Below are 21,447 nucleotides of genomic sequence, written 5' to 3' on the forward strand. Positions count from 1 at the left end.
CACGGGAAAGGTGTTAACGCCCCACATGTTTGTCATGAAGACAACACAGCCTTTAATCGAGTGTGCTAAAAAAATAAAGTGACTTCTTAATTATTAACTTCCCTTGAGAACATGAATTATGTTTGTTATATTTTTTTTTTGTTAATTTAGCAAAAAGATAGAATTTTTTTTATCTTTTTGGGAAAAAAGAAGAAGGAAACTTTATGTTTTTTTAGTTTTTAAGGTCGACAAAAGGTTTGCTCTCGCTCCTACGTATCCTCAGGTGCAATGAGAAAATCATACTTCCATAGTTCTTTGAAAAAAAGTGTTTGGGCGTTGGGTTGATTTTATTTTTTTGAAAGATTTTGGTTTTATGATAAACTTTGTGAAGCCAAGTAAGTTGGAGACCTAGCACAACATTCACAAAATTTAATCACATTTTATTGAAACACTACCAAGCAAGTCGAAGACCCAGCATGGAGTGCGTGTAACATTGAGGGATTATTTATTTGAGAATGTTACCATTTTTAGAAAAGACTTTAGTTTTGTGGTAAACTTTGTGAACTTAAGCAAGTCAAAGACCCAACATGTCATTCACAAAATTTACTCACACGTTATTGAAACACCACCAAGCAAGTCGGAGACTCAACACGGAGTGCACAAAACGTAAACGTTTACTAAAGAAAGCTAATGCGGATTTGCAAAAATAAATAAATAATTGACACAATGATAGGAAATCAAATAAATAAAATGGGAATAGAAGGATAACATAGAAGTGGGGATTACACTTAGTAATTAAGGATGTGGGATTGAAACGTGGGGAAAATAAGATGAATAACGAGATATTTACAATACAATATTAATTAAACTAACTAACAAGGCAATGATAAAAAGAAAATCACATTGAAGAATAAATGATATAAACAATAAAGAAATGCAATGAAATAAAGAGTTATTCAATAATGTGTATAATTATTTTTATTTATTATTATTTTATTTATTTATTATTTTTTTCAAAGCCAAAGGATTGATGTTGACTTAGTCAACACAGACGGGGTGCTAACATGGCAGGCCAAGTCACCATCCTAAGTGGCAGGGTGTATACATAAAGAAACGGGGTGTAACCATCAGTAATTTTATTTTACTTCTCAAGAAAATGGGTTAGGCTCAAATGGAAACAGGTGCATGCGTTGAATAAGGGAGTGTAAATAGTGGTCTTCATTTTATTCCAGACTCCATAAAAACGGGCTAGGCCCAAAACAAAAAAAAGGTGCACATGTTAAAAATGGAGTGTAGATAACATTTTGGCAACTGCTTGGGGCACCCAGCATTTTGCTGGGACACCTAGCAATTTTTGAAAATGCCAAAAATACCCATAAATAGCAGGTTCTATATTTCATTTCTACAGTGCCTTTTTTCTGCAAAATCTCACTCCCTTAGTGTAAGTTGCTTCCATTAGCCTCCTTTTTTGAGGGTTTTTTTCTCTGATGGTGTATGTGCGTTGTTCACGAGTATACGGTGAAGTTGGGTGGTTATTCATCGCCAGAGAAGAAGAGGTACGTAAATTTTTTTAAAAAACATACGAATTGACGATCCGTATGAGCAGACAATCCATATGGACATACGGATCAACAATCCATATTGGCAATCCGTATGAATCATACGGATTGCTGATTCATAGGCTTTTTTTAAAAAAATTGTAAATAATTTTTTTTGATTTATTTATTTAATTTGTTTTGTAGTGTAATTTTTTTGTAATAGTTTTAGCAATTTTAGAAATATTGATTTGGTGATATTATTTTATAGTGGTATAAAAATAATAAAAAATGTATTTATTAATTAGATTGGTAAAGCAATGATAATATATATAAACTTTTAAAAATTGCTAAAACTAACATTAGATTGCTTAAAAATTAATTTAGTAATTAATTGAAAATAATTTGGTAATTAGATTGGTAAAAATAACATTAGATTGCTAGAACAATTTTTTGTATACATTTATAATATTTACTAGAATTGATAATTAAACAATTTTGAACTGGATGATGTATTTAGATGTTTATTATAGTGATTGAAAATTAGACAAATATGATATTTAAGTGAATGATGTATTTACATATTTATTACAACAATTGATAATTAAATAAATTTGGTATTTTATTGAATGATGTATTAATTAGAATTTATATGATATTTATTGAATGATGTATTTATTAGAACTTATTTGATATTTTAATGACGATATGTAGTGAAAATGTAGTCTGTGGCTATATGATGTACAATACATTTTTTATTTATTTTGTAGAGCTATATTTGTGTCGATAACAAATGAGGTGATTGTATAATTTTTTTAATTTGTATTTTGTTTATCATTGAATTTGTTAAATGTTTTATTAAGATGGACAAAGAACAGTGGATATATGATAGTATCATGTCTGAAGAAGTTGATATGAATGTTGAAAATGAAGAAGAAGCTGGTGTGAAAGTAAAACACATTGATTGCTCTGATGCCTTTAATACTTCTCAAGTATTTGCCTAATTTGTTGTTGGTACAGTAATTATATTACATAAATGTTCATTGATCTCAGATCTTCTTTGAATTGCGTTATAGTTGTTTGTTACCCATGATGAAGTTTTACATTGGGCTCAATCAGTGGCTCATGAAATTGGATTTATTGCAGTGATAATGAGGTCAGACACAAATGCTGGTGTTAGAAGGGCCTCATTTTTGTTAATAGCTTGCGAAAGGAGTGGTGAGTATAGGCCTAAGAAGAATGATTTGGTAAGAACATTCATTGGCAGTAGAAAATGTGGATGCCCATTTAAGTTGCGTGCGAAGCTAGTTTTGGGAAGAGAAAGATGGATGGTGAAGTTAATTTGTGGGGTTCCCAATCTTGAAATGGCAAAGTCATTTGTTAGGCATCCATATATGGGTCGACTGACTAAAGATGAGAAGATTGTTGTTGTTGATATGACGAAGTCCATGGTGAAGCCAAGAAATATTCTTTTGACGTTGAAGGATCACAACACCAACAGTTATACAACAGTCAAACAAATTTACAATGGCAGACATGCTTACCGTTCTTTCATAAGGAGTAACACTGAAATGCAACAACTCATGATGTTGCTTGACCGAGATCAATGTATTCACTGACATAGGATGAAGGATGAGAATGTTGTACGTGACTTGTTCTGCAGTCATCCTGATGCATTCAAATTAACCAATTCTTGTAATTTGGTTTTTTTGATTGACAATACCTAGAAAACAAATAGGTACAAACTGTCGTTGCTTGATATTGTTAGTGTTACACCAACAGAAATGAGATTCTTTGTTGTTTTTTTTACTTGGAAGAAGAACGTCTTAATAATGTTGTTTGGGCTCTATAGCAGTTTTAGGATCTTTTCATGAAAGTTGATGCACTCCCTAGGGTTATTGTTACCGATAGAGATTTGTCTTTGATGAATGCAATGACAACTATATTCCCGGATGCTACAAACTTGTTGTGTCGGTTTCACATTGACAAGAATGTGAAGGCAAAGTGCAAAACCCTGGTTGTTCAAAAGAATGCACGGGATTATGTGATGGAGGCTTGGGGAGTTTGGTTGATTGTCCATGTGAGAGTTCTTTTGATGAGTACCTTAAAAACTTTGAAATGACTTGCTCTCCGTGGCCTATGTTTGTGGACTATGTGTGTCAAACATGGGTGATTCTGCACAAAGAAAAATTTGTGAAAGCACGGACCAACAAAGTGATGCATCTAGGAAACACCACTACTAAAGGTATGAATATTGTTTTTTGTTTATGTTGATTTGTTTAAGTGTTGACTTAAATGAAAATGTTGCGGTTGTTTATACGTTGTTGTATATTTCATTTGTAGGGTTGAGAGTGCTCATCGGTCATTAAAGAGACTCCTATAAAACTCCCTTGGTGACATATGCAATGTTTGGGAAGCAATGAACAACATGATGACACTTCAACACATCCAAATTAAAGCATCTTTTGAGACAAGCACGCACGTGGTTGGGCATGTGTTTAAAGTTACCTTGTACTAAAAACTACTTAGCATGGTATCAAGATACTTTAAATGAAATTGTTACTGGGAATGAGCGTGTACCTTATGCAGGAAAAAACCCTTCACGTTGTGGATGTGTCATGAGGACCACCCACGGTCTTCCATGTGCATGTGAGTTGTCTAAATATGTTGTTGGCTTCATATCACTAGAGAGAATCCACATTTTTTTGGCGAAGACTTAGTTTTTCAGATCAAGGGTTATGTGAGGCAGAGGTGACCATAACTGTGGAGATTGAAAGCATATCGAAATGATTTGAGCAGCTCGATGTTTATGGCAAAGTACATTTGAAGACAAAGCTGCGAGAGATTGCTTATCTTGATTTGAACTCTATGTGTCCTCCTCCAGAAAAGGTGAAGACCAAGAGTGCTCCAAAAAAACTGCTAACCAAACAACAAAAGTCAACAAAATGTGATCCGTCTTATTGGGAGTATGTTGATGTGTTATACTCTGTGCAAAATACTAATTCTTTAGTGAAACATAGTGCATCATCATCTGAATAACCAATACAGAGACGAAATATTCCAATGTTGGATCAATTTCATCTATGCATCCAGGATTCTATTGAAAACATTATTGATGTCAAAGCGGATGGTAATTGTGGTTATCGTACAATAGCTGCCTTATTGGGTATGGGTGAAGAATCGTGGTCATTGGTGCGCAACCATCTGCATAAAGAACTGACAAGCTGGTCAGAAGAGTATATCAACCTGTTTGGTGGCATGGAGAGATTTGAGGAATTAAAGCGTTCCCTACTTGTTGACGAATCATCTATGGTGCATAAGTTTATTGTAATGTCACTATTTCTTAAAATGACATTTAAGTAACCACTATTTGTTGTTTGTTACATGTAGGTTACCATAGACAAGTGGATGAATATTACGGATATGGGATATGTCATTGCTTCACGATACAACATGATCATTGTTTCTCTTTCACGATAACAAAGCAAGATATTTTTTCCTCTTAGAAGTCAACCACCACCAGATTCTTTTGTGCATCACATAATATGCATTGGTCATGTGTATGTGAATCATTTTGTATAGGTAATTGCATAATTATTATGTTAGTATAAATGCTGACAATGTTATTGGTTATCTTACATTAAATTTGTTTGTCGTTATGTAATAGGTTTTTTTATGAGACCATTGTCCTTTACCACCATTGGCCTTGTTGTGGAATACACATTGTCATTATCAGGCAAAGTAGTGGCCCACCCCATACATAGGTAGAATGCAACGTTACACAAATTTGTCTAGGCTGAAAACCGAATTTGTTGATTTAGGTGAAAAATGAATATAAAATATGTTATTTCCGCTGACGTTTTTGTAAATAATTATTTTGTTAACATTCGTAATTTTGTTGACATTTCTATAAATAATAATTTATTTCCACTAATTATTTTAAAAAGTTAGAACATAATTAAGTACTTTGAAAATAATAAACAAACGATTTCATTAGCTAATGGACACCAATTTAAACATTACATTAACTTACAACAAAGTTGAAATAAACAGAAAATGCATCAAAAACTACAATTAACTAATACTAATTTTGCATTGAATTATGTTGTGACCGAGACATGTCGTCTTCCATTTTGATTACCAGTTTACTAAAAACGGTTAAAATTTCTATTAGGCCAAATTGTTTCCAGTAGTTAGAGTGTACTAAGACCTTCAGCACGTCATCGTCAGTTTTCAGTTCAATAATTTCAAATTCGATAACCTTTTCTGAATACTCAAAATGACTTGGCTGTCAAACAAACAATCGCCTTACCGTTTGTGATTCATGAATACCATAAGGGAGAATCCCTTGAGTTGCCACTTGCTTGATCACATCCTTTAATCCATCGATGCTACATCCTGAAGGAATGCCAAATTTTTTTTGGATTTTTTCCTATGAACGAGTAACTCACAAAGTCACGTTGACGTGACATGTTCCACCTCCCGTTGTAATATAGCAGGGCATCATGAGTAGGAGTCATAGTGGCTAGAAGTAAGTTTAATATACCATATGGTGTTTTACCAATGGTACATAATAACTCAATCGGGCCAGCACACGAGTATTGATCATTACACATTAACATTGTGTTAACATCATCATCATTTTTCAATTGCATAGATTGAAAGACAAATTGGTTACCTGCATCTGTGAATGGCTGCCGATAGTAAATTTCATCTAAATATTGATCGCCGGTTAGTTGAAGGGTATTGTGCATTCTGCTTTTTAGCATTTCAAACCCACAATCATTTGGTACTCGAATGGGTATCGGAGTGGAAATTTGGAAATAAACACCAGGTTCGTTGTGAATAATTGATCCATTTGGATAAATGAAAACTAATTTGGAGTTGACGATGGTCTGACTGCTTGTTTCTCCCAAAAATGCCATAGTTTCTTTTAGAATTTGGTTTCTAAAGGTAGATTGGCTAGAATGCGTGATTGTTGAAAGTGTTGTTGTGGTATATATAGATGTTGTTCGATGAGACTACTTGTGTTATTTTTTTAAATACACGCGTGCCACTTCCTATGGTTGTCAAGTACAATAATGTTGTGTCATGCTATAATTTTGCATCAGACATGCATTGTTACTATCAGAACTAAAACAACTGAGTAGTCATTTCTATGTCAGTATGTAGGTGTAGTATTCATTTTTTTTAAACAGACGCATACAATTCACAGTGTGTTGTCAACTTTGAAAATGAGTTATGATGCTTAAATGTTGCAAAAAACATGCATTCGTCATTTGTTATGGACAAATTAATTTATTCCTAAAATCAACATTAACAACTAATTAACGATAAACGAATAACAAAAATTTGTATAAAATAATTAAAAACGTGTATGTAAGTAACACACCAAAATTATAAATTAACCAAATGTCAGTGTCAATACATAAATGTACCAAATAAATAAATTATCCAAAAAATTAAAATTGACATAAATAAGGAAAAAAACAACTTCAATGACCGTTCGTACGCCGTGTACGCATCGATCTGTGACCTACAGTTTATTGGCCAATGTAGCTTTTTGCGATGCTCAAACATTCTTCAGAAACATTATAGGCTTCTATTCCTTTGGTCAGGATCCTCAGGTTTAGTAGTCTTTCCAACTTATCAGCAATTTCTACATAACCATCCTAGTAATAAAATAGAAAAGAAAACAACAAACACAAAATACCAAAAAATGTATTACCACCGCATGTCCAGGACGATGCACATCAACGTCTGCTTCATCAGGTGCCACTGCCGCCACCGGTTGCTGATGCACATCGGGTTCAACAAATGTGTTATATTATTGAACCGGTGGAACTCTAGGAGGATCCCCTAACAATGTTGGAGTCATAAATGAATGCAAAATCATCTAGAACCACTCCATGTAATCTGACGAGCACTGGCCATACACTACACAGATTTGCCCTACAAATGCAATGTAGTCACCGAATTGCATTCATCTAGCATCCATTTCTTCAACAGAAATTGAAGGCACAGTAAGATGTGGAGGAATAGTCTGGATGTACCCAAACTTTCGTACAACCCTCTCTGGTTGGTGAATGATCATCAAGGGACCCCATCTGAGATGGCCGAAAAACAAGGAGATGACCTCAAATTCTCTAAATGAACGGTGGTCACCATACGGAATCCAGCATACAATGTCAGGGGTCAGTCTATCTAGACGCATGCGATACATCGACACAGGCAGTGCCTTGCCAAAGGTTCATCGGCATGCATGCGGTCTCCTCTCGTCGTAATCCTCGGCAGTTAAGGCGGAACTAACAGACGGGAAATGCTCATAGATCCAACACTAAATATATTTTACAAACATATTCCTTAAAATAAACGACAACATATAATAACCAACGCCAATAAAAAAAATGTTTTATTAACATTTGAACTAACCTGTAATAGAGTGATATATCCTGCAAGCTGCCTCCTCATGCTTTTTGACGCCTCATTTGAATTATCATACATATGCACAAGAGTAGCAGTGTCCCAAGCATAAGTCCCACTTTGCGTCAAGTCACACAATGCTTCCAAGAATACCACGTGCAAGTGTGTGGCACTCTTGTTAGCAAAGAGTGTGCATCCAAGCAGATGCAACAAATACGATCGTGCTGCTACAATCTAGTGACATGCCTCGATTTTCGTCTGATACACGTCTTACAGCCATGATAGTCGAACATAGGAGCCATGGCATTGAATCGTCTCAGCTCTCCCCTCTGCAGCACTGACCTTGAATGATTCCACCAACATATTGACACTGTCGTCGACATGAATTTGCTCAAAGCTATGAAACGCCCCTAAGATCGGCAAATGTAGCAACGGCGCGACGTCATCCAAGGTGATAGTCGCTTCTCCGACGGGCAAATGGAAACTACTAGTTTCCTTATGCCAGCGTTCCACAAAAGCAGACATTAGTCCTCGATCATTTGTATCTAGGGAACATGTGATCAAAGGACTTAGTCCACTGGCTGCCACATGGCCTTCAATCTCTGGAGCAGACCTCCCAAACTTAGCCATGTTCCTTCCATGGGAAGATAGCTTCAGCTCAGGACGTTTTTACAAACAATAATATCAATCATGTAACAAAAAAACAATAAGTTGTAAACTACGTGCTTTATGTTTTTTAAGAATTACATACCTTTCCATTCCACACTCTCAAAGCAATGTGATTTTCGAAATCTCTCAGAACTGATGTGTCATGGGGTCCGCCTGAAAAACCCTCAACATCAGTAACACCTTCTTCAATAGGTGGTTGTTGCTGCTTTTCGTTCAAGTCCTCTACAGCCGTCTGAGGATCCTCAACAACACGCGCCTGTTGTCGCTACCTACAGGCAGATGCGGTAGGCCTTCGCCACTAGGGGCAATCATTATCATTGTCACTAGTCTCTCTCCTCCACAAGGCTTTTCTTATTGCTCGGCCTAAAACCCGACCAAAACCTATAGTTCTAACCATTATCTGCATAATATTTTTTTAAATATTTTGAATTTTTGTTTCAATCCTGTTTTTTAAACTAACTAACAATGTCAAACTATTTTGAATTTTTGTTTCAATCATTTTTTAAAACTAAAAAACAATTTTAACATGTTTTAAATTTTGGTTTGAATCATTTTTTTAAAACTAACTAACAATTTTAACATTTTTTCAATTTTGGTTGTTTAAAAACTAACTAACAATTTTAACATATTTTAAATTATGGTTTCAATCATTTTTTAAAACTAACTAACAATTTTAAAATATGGTTTCAATCATTTTCTAAAACTAACTAACAATTATAATATATTTTAAATTTTTCTTTCAATCATTTTTTAAAAATAACTAACATTTTTAAAATATTTTAAATTTTGTTTTCAATCATTTATTAAAAATAAGTAACAATTTTAAAATATGGTTTCAATCATTTTTTTAACTAACAATTTTAAAATATTTTAAATTTTGTTTTCAATCATTTTTTAAAAATAACTAACCATTTTAAAATTTTTTAAAATATGGTTTCAATCTTTTTTTTAACTAACTAACAATTTTAAAATATTTTAAATTTTTGTTTCAATTAATTTTTAAAATTTTTTAAACTAACTAAGAAATTCTTTTCTATTTTTATAATTTTTTCTCCAATCTAATTTTTAATCTAATTTTTTATTGTTTCTATACCGCAACGAAATACAACTATAAAATAATATCACCAATCAATCCTTATAAAAATATTGCTAATATATAAAAAAATTACTGAAACATAATAAACAAAAAATAAATCACAAAACAAATTTAGAATTATAAAAATTTTAAAACTAAATCAGAAAATAAATTAACAATTAAAAAGAATGTCGTACGGATTGGCAATCCGTATGACCGATACGGATTGACATTCTGTATGGCTTTTTTCACAAAAAATGGTCATGAATACCAGCACAAATGTTTGATCAATCAGTCAAAAACTGATATTTTTCTTGTTGAGTCAACAACTGATTGTGTATTTTATCAATCAGTAACTAATGTTGTTCCTGTTCAGCCCTTTGATACTGCACGGACACCTTCACAGGGGTTGACAATGTTATCATACCCTCTCCTTTCGTTCGTTCATCATCAAACACTAATGCCACAAAATCTTCATCTTCAAAGACTCCTCCTTCTCCACCCGGACCACCCAATACTCACCCTATTCAAACTAGGTCCAAATCTAGTATTCACCTACCAAAAATTAATCCTTAACTTCTTCTAACTTATTGTGAACCAAAAAATGTGTAGTAGGCCTTCACTGATCCAAATTGGCTTTCATCCTTGCAACAAGAATATGAGGCTTTGATGAAGAATCACACTTAGGATTTAGTGCCTCTTCCATCAAACAGGAAAGCTATTTGTTGTAAATGGGTTTGTAGGGTCAAGGAAAATGTAGATAGCTTTATCAATAACTTTAATGCTAGACTAGTTGCCAAAGGTTTTAATCAAGTTCAAGGCTTTGATTTTTTAGAAACCTTTTCTCCAGTAGTGAAACATGTCACTATTCGACTTATTTTAACTCTAACAATCATAAATCAATGGATTCTTTCTTAGCTTGATGTAAATAATGTCTTTCTTAATTGCTTGCTTAATGAGACTATCTATGTGTCTCAACCCCCAGGTAATCAAATCCCTCGTTGGCCTGCAAACTGAATAAAGCTTTGTATAGACTCAGAAAAGCCCCAAGATCCAATGGGAAGGTAGCTTCCTTGGGAAGCTAGAGAAAGAAAGCTTCCTTGAGAAGCTAGAGGAAGAAAGCTTCCTTGAGAAGCTAGAAGAGTGCTACTCACACCCCTCCAATAGCTAAGCTCACCCCCATGCCAAAATACATGAAAATACAAAAAAAAGTCCCTACTACAAAGACTACTCAAAATGCCCTGAAATACAAGGTTAAAACCCTATACTACTAGGGTACCCTTAACTTGTACCCTTAATTTGTAGGGTACCCTACAAACCTAAAATGACCAAAATACAAGGCCCAAAAGAAGGAAAATCTATTCTAATATTTACAAAGAAAAGTAGACTCAAGCTTGGCCCACGGGCTCGGAAATCTACCCTGAGGTTCATGAGAACCCTAGGGCCTTCTTCAACAGCTCTAGCACAATCCTCTTAAAGCCTCTTGCTCATGGCTCTGGTCCCTTCCTAGGGAAGATTGCATCAATAAGGTGTTCATGGGTCTGGGTCTACCCGTGACCCAACTCGACCCAATTATATTGGATTGAGTTTCTAAAGTGTTTGGGTTAAACCCAACCTATCCCAATTAAGACCCAGTTATGAACAGGTTGGATAACAAGTTCTATTTTTTTTAACCCAACCTAACCCATACCATACTGTCAGACCTTAATTTCATCTGGGGATGATCTTTTGCTAACTTTTTGATTCTTGCTAGCCGAATTGAGCTGCTTAACACCAGTTGCTGCACAATCCAAACGATTTTTCAATGTTTCACAAAAGAATATAGAAAATACCCAAAAGGGAGGGCAAAAGGGTCATTTGGAAGCTATTTCTGACCCTTGGCTCGCCTGGGCCCCCAAAAGACTTAAGGATGAAGTAACCAGCTTGCCTGGACGAGCTGAGCTTGCCAGGGCGAGCAAGGTTACTTCAGGTTGAAGCAACAGCTCGCCTGGGCGAGCTGCTGATCAACCAAGTCCCCTAATTTCCTATAAATAGGCATAAAGGGGCTGAAGGAAGGGGTTCAGACTTTCAACATTGAAAGCATTTAGTGAAATTAAGGAGAAGAAGGAGAAAGAAGAAGAAAAATGAGGTCGAGGCGCTTCCAAATCACAATTGTGATCGATTCCTACATCGTTCTTCGTTCATCAACCAATTAGTTTTTATTTTAAGGTTTTGAATTCTCTCTATACACCCTTAGGGGTCCTCTTTGTTGCTTTACACATCTTCATCTCATTCTTCTACCATCAGTGATCTTATTTCTTTATGTAAAGCGAATTTCAACTGATTGTTTGTGTCATAATCTCATTTTATCATTGTTAAATAAAGTTTCAACCGATCGTTTGTGCCGTAATCTCATTTTATCATTGTAAAATAAAGTTTCAACTGATAGTTTACTTCACAAGTCATCTTTTAATGAGATTGAAAGTAAATAAGCGAAACCAAAGTTAAAATCAACATGTAACCGAGCTTTTATCCACAAAAGTCGCTTGAATTCATTCAAGGTACAATGCCTTAATGGTCTCTTTTACTTTTATTGGTTAAAATGAACCCTTAAAAAGTTTAAAATCAACTCTATGCATAACTTTCTTGCTTTTTAAAGAACTACGTAGGTCTGAGTTCCTCATCCACTTGAGGATACGTAGGAGCAAGGGCAACGCTTTTGTTGACCCCAAAAAGTAAAAAAAACATAAAAAAGGGAAAATAAATAAATATTGAAGTCATGATTTTGCGCACTCAATTAAAGGCTGTCGTCCCTTGTGACGGATGCATGGGGTGCTAATACCTTCCCCGCACGTAAACAACTCCCAAACCCTTATTCTTAAAATTCACAGACCCCTTTTTTGGTTTTTTTAACATTTTCCTCGAATAAACGTTGGTAGCGACTCTCTCGCGTTTTCCTTTCTTAGAAGATGCACCCTTGAGTCACGCCTCACCCTCCCGTCGAAGGGCAAGTTGCGACAGTTGGCGACTGCACTGGGGACTTTTTTTTAGAGAGTTAAGCCATTTAATCTGTGTGCAATATTTATCACGACTTTCTCTTTGTTTTGTTTCCCTTTCTTTCTTTTACGTTCCTGTGTTCATATAACTCTTTCGATGCTTTTTGGTGTGGCTGTTTTACTTATTACATGCATGTTTATAAATATGTTTATACACACATGGCACGTACACCTTTGCACACACGGTGAGTTATTAGGGCCCAATACCCGGGTCCATGGAAACATAGGAAGTGGAGGTTGATCTGTGGTGATATTGAGTCTCCGACTCGCTTGATGAAAGTGGAGCCTCATCTAGAGTTTTTCTCTTTGATGATACATTGTTGCTGGTAGTCCCTACTGCCACAATCTTTGATATAAAAAAGGGTGATATCTCTAGAGACCTGTGAAAGATATACGCGACCACCTTTGGGAGTTATCACTAAGTAGCAAACCTTTAGCCCTCCCATTAGGTTCCTAAAATAGGGGCACGGAACAAACACACTATGTTTTGTTTCCTTGATATAGTCATGCATATCTTTATGATGTCATGATTGTGTGTGTCTTTCCTGTGTTTTCCATGATGTTATGTCAGCTTGGTATTAATTTATTGCATTGTCACATTTCTCTTTGCGCTACCAACCATGTGCTCTCACGCACGCATACTCAAACTGTGTCATCACTCATGCATTATGTTTGTCACGGGAAGCCTGAAGGTTCGCGTCACCTTCTTAATTGTCATGCATTGGGCACCATGGTGATGTTTGCAGACAAATCATGATACCCGATGCATTGCAGGTAAGAAGGGACGCTCTTTCAAATTCTTGTGTCCATAAATGAACATGTTATTTTCATGCATAGCATAAACATTCCCTCATGCATTCATCATATCTCTTCTATGATAGGATGTAGAAGTATTGATCAGCAAAGTTTTCATTTTAGCAAACATGGGGTCAAACCAAGTGCTTCTTTTAAGAAAAGGTTCTATCTTGTCAAGGCCAAAAGCCTAGAGGTAGCCAGCTTGTGAGAGCTAGGGCAGCGGATGGATCAAGTCCGACGTCAAGCCTTCTACAAAACATATGGGAAAATCTGGGATTTAGCTATGATAGAAGTTTCCATTGAAGCCATCGCCTCCCTCGCTCAGTACTATGACCAGCCGCTAAGGAGCTTCAAGTTTGTGGACTTTCAGTTGGTACCAACCATAGAAGAGTTTGAAGGGATCTTGGGATGCTCGCTAGGAGGAAGGGAACCGTATATGTTTTCTGGGTTATACCCCTTCATGGCAAGAGTAGCAAAAGTGGTCAAGATCTCGACACAAGAATTAGGTCGAGTGAAACAAAATAGAAATGGGGTGGTTGGAATACCAAGGAAGTGCTTAGAAGAGAAGGCAAAAGCTTTGGCAAATGAAGGTGGGTGGACTTCATTCATTTATGTTTTAGCACTGTTGGTGTTTAGGATCATCCTCTTTCCAAATGTAGATGGACTAGTGGATCTGGCGGTGATCAATGCTTTTCTTGCTTATCATCACAGCAAGGAAAGCCCGATCGTTGTTGTTTTGGTCGATGCCTATGACACGTTCGACCGGAGATGCGAGAAGAGCAGCATGAGAATTGTCTGTTGCACACCCACTTTTTATGTATGGCTGGTCTCCCACATTTTTCGTCATGAAAGTATACCCATCTGTCCCCTACAAGGTCATCACATGTGTGCCAAGAAAGGGAAAGCAAATTGGGAAGAACTCTTGGCAGGTATGGTAGGGGCGTTTGTTATTTGGTTCCCCCGACGAAAGGAAGGAGGGATCGGAGTTTTGTGCTCATGTGAAGGGTTCCTAAATGTCACATTGATGGGAACAAGGGGTTGTATTAATTATAATCACGCCTTTCATCACACGAGTTTTCAGTGAAAGCAATGCCAAAATGCTTTAGAGTCTGGAAAGCGTGGAATGCAATGGAAAGAAAAGATGAAGAGCTTAGAGGAAGCAGCAACGGTGTTATCAACGACTATCATAAATGGTTGAAGGCTCGGACGCAAGGGATAACTTGGCTCTCGAAGCTAAAGATTTCTAGCGGGGAAGAAGCTGAAGTCCCTGAGGAGAGAGAAGAAGTGCAAGCCTTGAAAGTGAAACTTGAAAGAACGCGAGTGGTCAAGGAAAAGTTCAAGATGACAGCCATCAGGGTCTGGAAAGACTGTAAGGAGCTGAGGGATGTCAACATGGTCGCGACCGAAGCATTAGAGCGAGAAACGAAGAGGGCCCGAAAAGAAGAATGGGGCCAAAACAAGTTCCGAGGGGCTTTATGGGCAGCAACAGTGAACTCAAGCTTCGAAGGGCTAAAAGGGACAAGTCGAGGGTGGAAAGTATGATATTAGAGGACAAGTTGAAGGCTTGTCAAAGGTCGAAGAGGAGCTTGACCGAACAGCTGAGTAGGACAGAAGAGAATATATGGACAATCGTTGATCAGTATAAAGGGAAGTTGAACCAAGCTGTTAGCCATGAGCAAAGGCTAGAGGACGAGCATGCAAAAGTATCGGCTCTGCAAGCAGAAAGGGAAGCAAGGGAAAGAGTGATAGAATCATTGCATGGAGAAGCTATGAAATGGATGGATAAGTTCGCTTTCACTCTGAATGGGAGTTAAGAGCTTCCAAGGCTGTTAGCCAAAGCCAAGGCAATGGCGGATACACCGCTCCTGAGGAAGTTCATGGGCTTTTCAATTATTGTCGGCATATGATCGAGTTGATGTCCCACATAATTAGGAATTGATGAGGCATTTTTATTTATGCTTTGACTTTGACAAGATAAAAAGTATTGTCTCTTAATGAAAATGATATTTGATTCAACCCTATGTCCTTGCTGAAATTTCTGCGTGGTTTCAATACTTCGACCACTTATCATTATCATGCATTCATGTTTATTTCATTGTCGCATTAATAATTTCATTTTGTTACTTTAGCAGTCATAGTCAAAGTAAACACAATAACCAAAAAGAACGAACACGTTTTACGACACCCCTATCAAACCCGTGCCAAAACTAAAATCATGAGTGAGATAGAAGAAGTGCAAGAGCAAATGAAGGCCAACATGGAGGCCATGAAGGATCAAATGACCTCCATGATGGAGGCCATGTTAAGTATGAGACAGATGATGGAGAACAATGCGGCCGCAGTAGCTGCCACCAATGCCACCGTTGAGGCAGATCCAACTCAATCATCCGCCATAAACCAAACAAGCCAACCAGTCCCTGACATGGTAGGTCAGGGAGGAGAGGTGTTAGGCAGCAGGGCGATCCCCATGTGGTGCAAAATAGGAATTCTTTTCCACCATACAGCTTATCCCCCAACTATACACCACCCAACGGAGTGCACATGCCCAACAAGAACACCAACCACTCTGTTCCCATTCCCCATAAAGGCCACCAACCCCACTTGGGGCATACACCCTTTGTTCAGCCTGTAGGGGAAGCTCGTGAAGAGCCCCGGAATCATGCTCTGGGTGGGTTTGCACCATACCCTACATATGCCGCTGAGGGGCCACAATTTAGTGGTATGCCTCAGCCCAATGCCGTGGGAGCTCCTTAACACCGCCCGTTGCAACCTCTGCACTTCTCGGTGGGGAGAATACCTCCGGCCATGGAAGAAAGGGAGAAGTTGGATCTCATAGATGAGAGGCTGAGAACCATTGAAGGGATCGGTGATTATCCATTTTCCAACATGGTGGACTTGTGCCTAGTGCCTGATGTCATCATCCCTCCAAAGTTCAAGGTGCCAGATTTCGATAAGTACAAGGGGACTACTTGCCCCAAGAACCACTTAAAAATGTATTGTCGAAAGATGAGGGCATACTCAAGAGATGAGAAGCTCTTAATGCACTTTTTCCAAGAATGTTTGGTCGGGGCGGCAATCACCTAGTATACTAACTTAGAAGCTTCTCAGATCTGTTCTTGGAAGGACTTGATGGTTGCTTTCATCAGGCAGTATCAGTACAACACCGACATGGCTCCTAATAGAACCCAGTAGCAAAACATGTGCAAGAAGGAACATGAGTCCTTCAAAGAGTATGCCCAGAGGTGGAGGGATTTGGCGGCCCAAGTAGCACCCCCCATGATGGAGAGAGAAATGATAACCATGATAGTAGACATGCTGCCAGTGTTCTACTATGAGATGATGGTGGGTTATATGCCCTCTAGTTTCATAGATTTGGTGTTTGCGGGCGAGAGAATTGAGGTAGGCTTGAGAAGGGGAAATTTTGATTATGTCACTTCCGCAAAGCAATAGGAGGTTCAGAGTGGGTGGAGCCAAGAAGAAAGAGGGAGACACCCATGCTGTAACTTCAGCTCCCACATGGCCTAAATCCCAACAAACCCCTCAGAACACCTACCAATATTCCCCGCATCAACCAAGTTATTTAGCCAACGTCAAAACCCCTCTCAATCCAACGTCCGTCCAACAAAGATTTCCCACTCAACCACAAAGGCCTCCCCCATAAAACTCGTTTCCCGCACAATCTCGTCCCGTCGGCAACACCAACCCCAGCGCAAACACCAATCCGAGAAGGAATTTTCCAGCAAAGAAGCCTGTAGAATTCACCCCAATACCAATGTCATATGCTAACCTGCTACCATCCTTGATCACCAACCAGATGGCTATAGTGAACCCCGAGAAGATCTACCAGTCTCCCTTCCCTTGATGGTACAACCCCAATGCAACCTGTGCCTATCATGAGGGTGTCCCAGGGCATTCAATAGAGCAATGCATGGCCTTCAAACACATGGTACAAAGTTTGATTGATGCGGGGTGGCTGACATTTCAAGAGGATAGCCCAAATGTAAGGACTAATCCCCTCGCCAGTCATGGAGGCTCGGCAGTTAATGCAATGGAAGAGTGTGGACCTCGGGGGCCGAAGCGGATGGAAGATGTGTTAACCTCTAAGAGGGTCATATTAGAAGCATTGTGTAAAGCGGATATGATTTGCCTCAACAGAGACAAGGGAGGTTCTTGTTTAATACATCCTGGGGCATCACACGACGTGGAGACGTGCCCGATGGAGAAGGAGTTGCTACAAGGGATGATGGACAAAGGCCAAATTGAAGTTTGTAGCGCAAGAAAAAGGGAAGGGGATGTGTGCATGCAGTTGGTTGATAAGAGCCCGAGCAAACCCAAGCCATTGGTAATCCACTTCACTAGGGATGTTTGGACCATATAGTGGCCGATAAAGAAATACCCGTTGAGGGCAGGGGACACAATAGGGCCTTGCGCGTATCAGTCAAATGTTTGGAGCATATAGTGGCCAAAGTGCTTATTGAAAATGGCTCTTCCCTCAATGTCATGCCCAAGGCTACTTCGGACAAGCTTCCTTTTAATGCATCACACCTAAGGCCAAGCTTCATGGTAGTGCGGGCTTTCGATGGCAACTACCGGGATGTAAGGGGGGAGATCGATCTCCCGATTCAAATTGGCCCCACGTGTGCCAAATTACCTTCCAAGTAATGGTCATAAATCCTGCCTACAGCTTCTTATTAGGCCGGCCTTGGATTCATTCGGTTAGGGTGGTCCTTTTAACACTACACCAAAAGTTGAAATTTGTGGTAGAGGGGCAATTGATTATAGTCTCGGGAGAAGAATACATTCTCGTGAGTTATCCTTCTTCTATGCCTTATGTGGAGGCCGTTGAGGAGTCCTTGGAAACTTCTTTTCAGGCATTGGAAGTTGTGAGCAATGCTTGCGTGGAGTCTCCCACGGTAAGCCACGCTCATCTGGTGCCGCGTTGATGGTAGCTCGGGTGATGTTGAGGCATGGATATGAGCCCGAAATGGGTTTGGGCCGGAATAGGAATGGTGTGGCAAGTCTAGTAGAGTTTGCGGAGAACCGCGGGAGGTTCGGATTCGAATACGAGCCTACACGCACTGATATGAGAAGGATTGTCCTAGAGAGGAGGGAGAAAAGCACAGATTAGCCTCAAGGGCTGCAAGTGAAAGGAGTTCCCTTGTGTCACATCGATGAAAGCTTTGTCAGTGCAGGGTGGATGTGCAAGGGAAAGGTTTCCGTAATACACGAAGAAACCACTCAAGAGCAACCAAGTTGGGTGCGGCCGTGTCCTCCAGACTCTGAATTACAAAACTAGCGAATCATCAAACAACCCAGGATTTCTGTGGCAAACTCAATGTAATTCGTTAGTTCTAACCCTATTACTGAGCCTAGGCTTTAGGGTTTGCTCCCTGTTTGGGCATGTCTTTTGTTACCACAAAATTATAAATACACAATCCTTCTTCATTGATCTTGCACTTTCGTCTATTTTCATTCTTCTACATATTTATTTTTGTTGCGATTAAATGATACAGATCCAACAATGAGTCCTATGATAGTAGTGATACCGAGGACCTGAACATTGATTTTGAGCAATTGATAAGTCAAGCCAAAGAAGGGGAAGATGAGGATTGGGGGTTTCCCCCAGAGTTGAGAAGAATGGTCAAATAGGAAGACAGGGAAGTGAAGCCACACCAAGAACAAACGAAGATTGTAAACTTAGGTGTTAGCGAAGAAAGAAAGGAGGTCAAGGTTGGCACTAGCATGTCCACAAATGTCCGAGATGATTTGGTAGCTTTGTTGTGAGACTACCAAGACATCTTTGCTTGGTCCTACCAAGATATGCATGGTTTGAGTCTCGACATCGTACAACATAGATTACCTCTAAATCCTGAGTGTTCCACGGTAAAGCAAAAGCTAAGGAGGATGAAGCCTGAGATGCCCTTGAAGATAAAAGAAGAGGTGAAGAAGCAGTTTGACGCTGGCTTCTTGGCTATTGCCCAATACCCAGAATGGGTCGCCAACATCATACCAGTCCCTAAAAAGGATGGGAAGGTGTGAATGTGCATGGACTATCGGGATCTAAACCGAGCCAGTCCAAAGGATAACTTTCCTTTATTGCACATTGATATCCTCATCGATAACACGGCCAATTTTTCCCTGTTTTCTTTCATGGATGGGTTCTCGGGCTATAATCAAATAAGGATGGCACCGGAACTTTCTGCTACAAAGTGATGTTCTTTGGGCTCAAGAACGCTGGGGCAACTTACCAGCGGGCTATGGTAGCATTATTCCACGATATGATGCACAAAGAGATTGAGATCTATGTGGATGATATGATTGCCAAGTCAAAGACCAAGGAGGAACACCTTGTCAACTTATGAAAGTTTTTCAAGAGGCTGCATAAGTACCGATTAAGGTTGAATCCCGCAAAGTGCACTTTCGGGGTCAAGTCAGGATTGCTTCATTTTATCGTGAGCCAGAAAAGGATAGAGGTAGACCCAGGCAAAATGAAGGCCATCCTCGAAATACCCGAGCCACGCACCAAGAAGCAGGTCCGAGGCTTCTTAGGATGGCTGAACTACATAGCGAGGTTCATATCACAATTGATCGCCACTTGTGAGCCTCTCTTCAAGCTATTGCATAAGAACCAGTCTGTCCAATGGGACGACGACTGCCAAGTGGCATTCGAAAGGATTAAGTGGTGCCTCATGAATCCTCCTGTGCTTGTGCCACCGATGCCTGGAAGACCCCTTATCCTGTATATGACTTTTTTGGATGAGTCAATGGGGTGTGTGTTGGGCAGCATGACGAATCCAAAAAAAGGGAATGAGTCATCTATTACTTAAGCAAGAAGTTCACGGCATGTGAAATGAAGTACTCTTTTCCTGAAAGAACATGTTGTGCCCTGGTGATGCAATCCTACCCCATAAGGGCATTGGATAGAAGACTCCAAGAAGATTAGGCCAGAGATGCAAGAGAAGACCCTAGGATTCTCATGAGCCTTAGGGTAGATTTTGGGCCCATGGGCTAAGTATGAGTCCACTAATCTTTGTACGTATTAGATTAAGGTTTCATTATTTTTAGGCCTTGTATTTAGGGCTCAACAATATAGGTAAGGTACCCTAGAAATATAGGATTTTTTAGCCCTTGTATTTTAGGGCACCTAGACTAGTTTTTGTATTAGGGTTAGTTTTGTAATTTCACATGTATTAAGTGAATATTTGATGTGTGTGGTTGGAAATAAATTTAATTGGATTGGGAATTTAATTGAATTGGGAGAATCCCAATCCAATTAAATTTAGAGGGGGAGGTGAGCATTTGCTTGCTACACCCCATTACCACATCATATAGTCACACTTTGTGCATGTCCTTCATGCTTTACATGCCTCATGACACCTAAGCACACTTAGTGGAGAATCTTGGACTTGATCTTGGATTAGTGGGCTGAACCATAACTGAAATTCACTAATCATAATTAGTGAAAATTTGGCTCCACAAATTCAATTTCAAATTCAAGTGACTCTATTCAAATTTCCCTCCAATTTTGTGTGACACTTAGGCTATAAATAGAGGTCATGTGTGTGCATTTTTTCAACTTTGATCATTTGAGAATTACATAAATGTGGGAGAATGATTGTTTGGATTTAGACTAATATTTGAACTTGCTACACAATGATAGGCACCTTGCATCTAGGTAGCTAAAATGCTTTTCTATATATATATATATATATATATGCACCGATGTATGATTGTTTTCTAATTGCACAGTGACACTTGCATTTAAGAAATATGCACCATTCAAATTTGTTTGGCTTTTGTTGTGTTTAAGATAAATGAAATGATGGTTGGCGTTTCATACAAACTAACTTTATGAACATGTCCTTGCAGGAAATAGCTCCAAAGAAACTTCTAGCTAAGAGGGCAAGGAAAGATGCCGTTGGAGAATGATCCAGTG

At 38.6% G+C, this 21,447-nt stretch overlaps 1 protein-coding gene across 1 annotated transcript; it reads left to right on the forward strand.

Annotated features, from left to right (window-relative positions):
- Positions 1 to 2,377: 2,377 nt before the first annotated feature.
- LOC114398584 lies at positions 2,378 to 3,133 on the forward strand. The gene is made up of 2 exons (XM_028360765.1): positions 2,378 to 2,506; positions 2,591 to 3,133. The coding sequence occupies exons 1-2, from the start codon at positions 2,378 to 2,380 to the stop codon at positions 3,131 to 3,133; spliced, it is 672 nt and encodes a 223-aa protein (XP_028216566.1).
- The last annotated feature ends 18,314 nt before the right edge of the window (positions 3,134 to 21,447 follow it).

Source organism: Glycine soja, chromosome 19, assembly GCF_004193775.1.
Source record: "Glycine soja cultivar W05 chromosome 19, ASM419377v2, whole genome shotgun sequence".
Taxonomy (NCBI): domain Eukaryota; kingdom Viridiplantae; phylum Streptophyta; class Magnoliopsida; order Fabales; family Fabaceae; genus Glycine; species Glycine soja.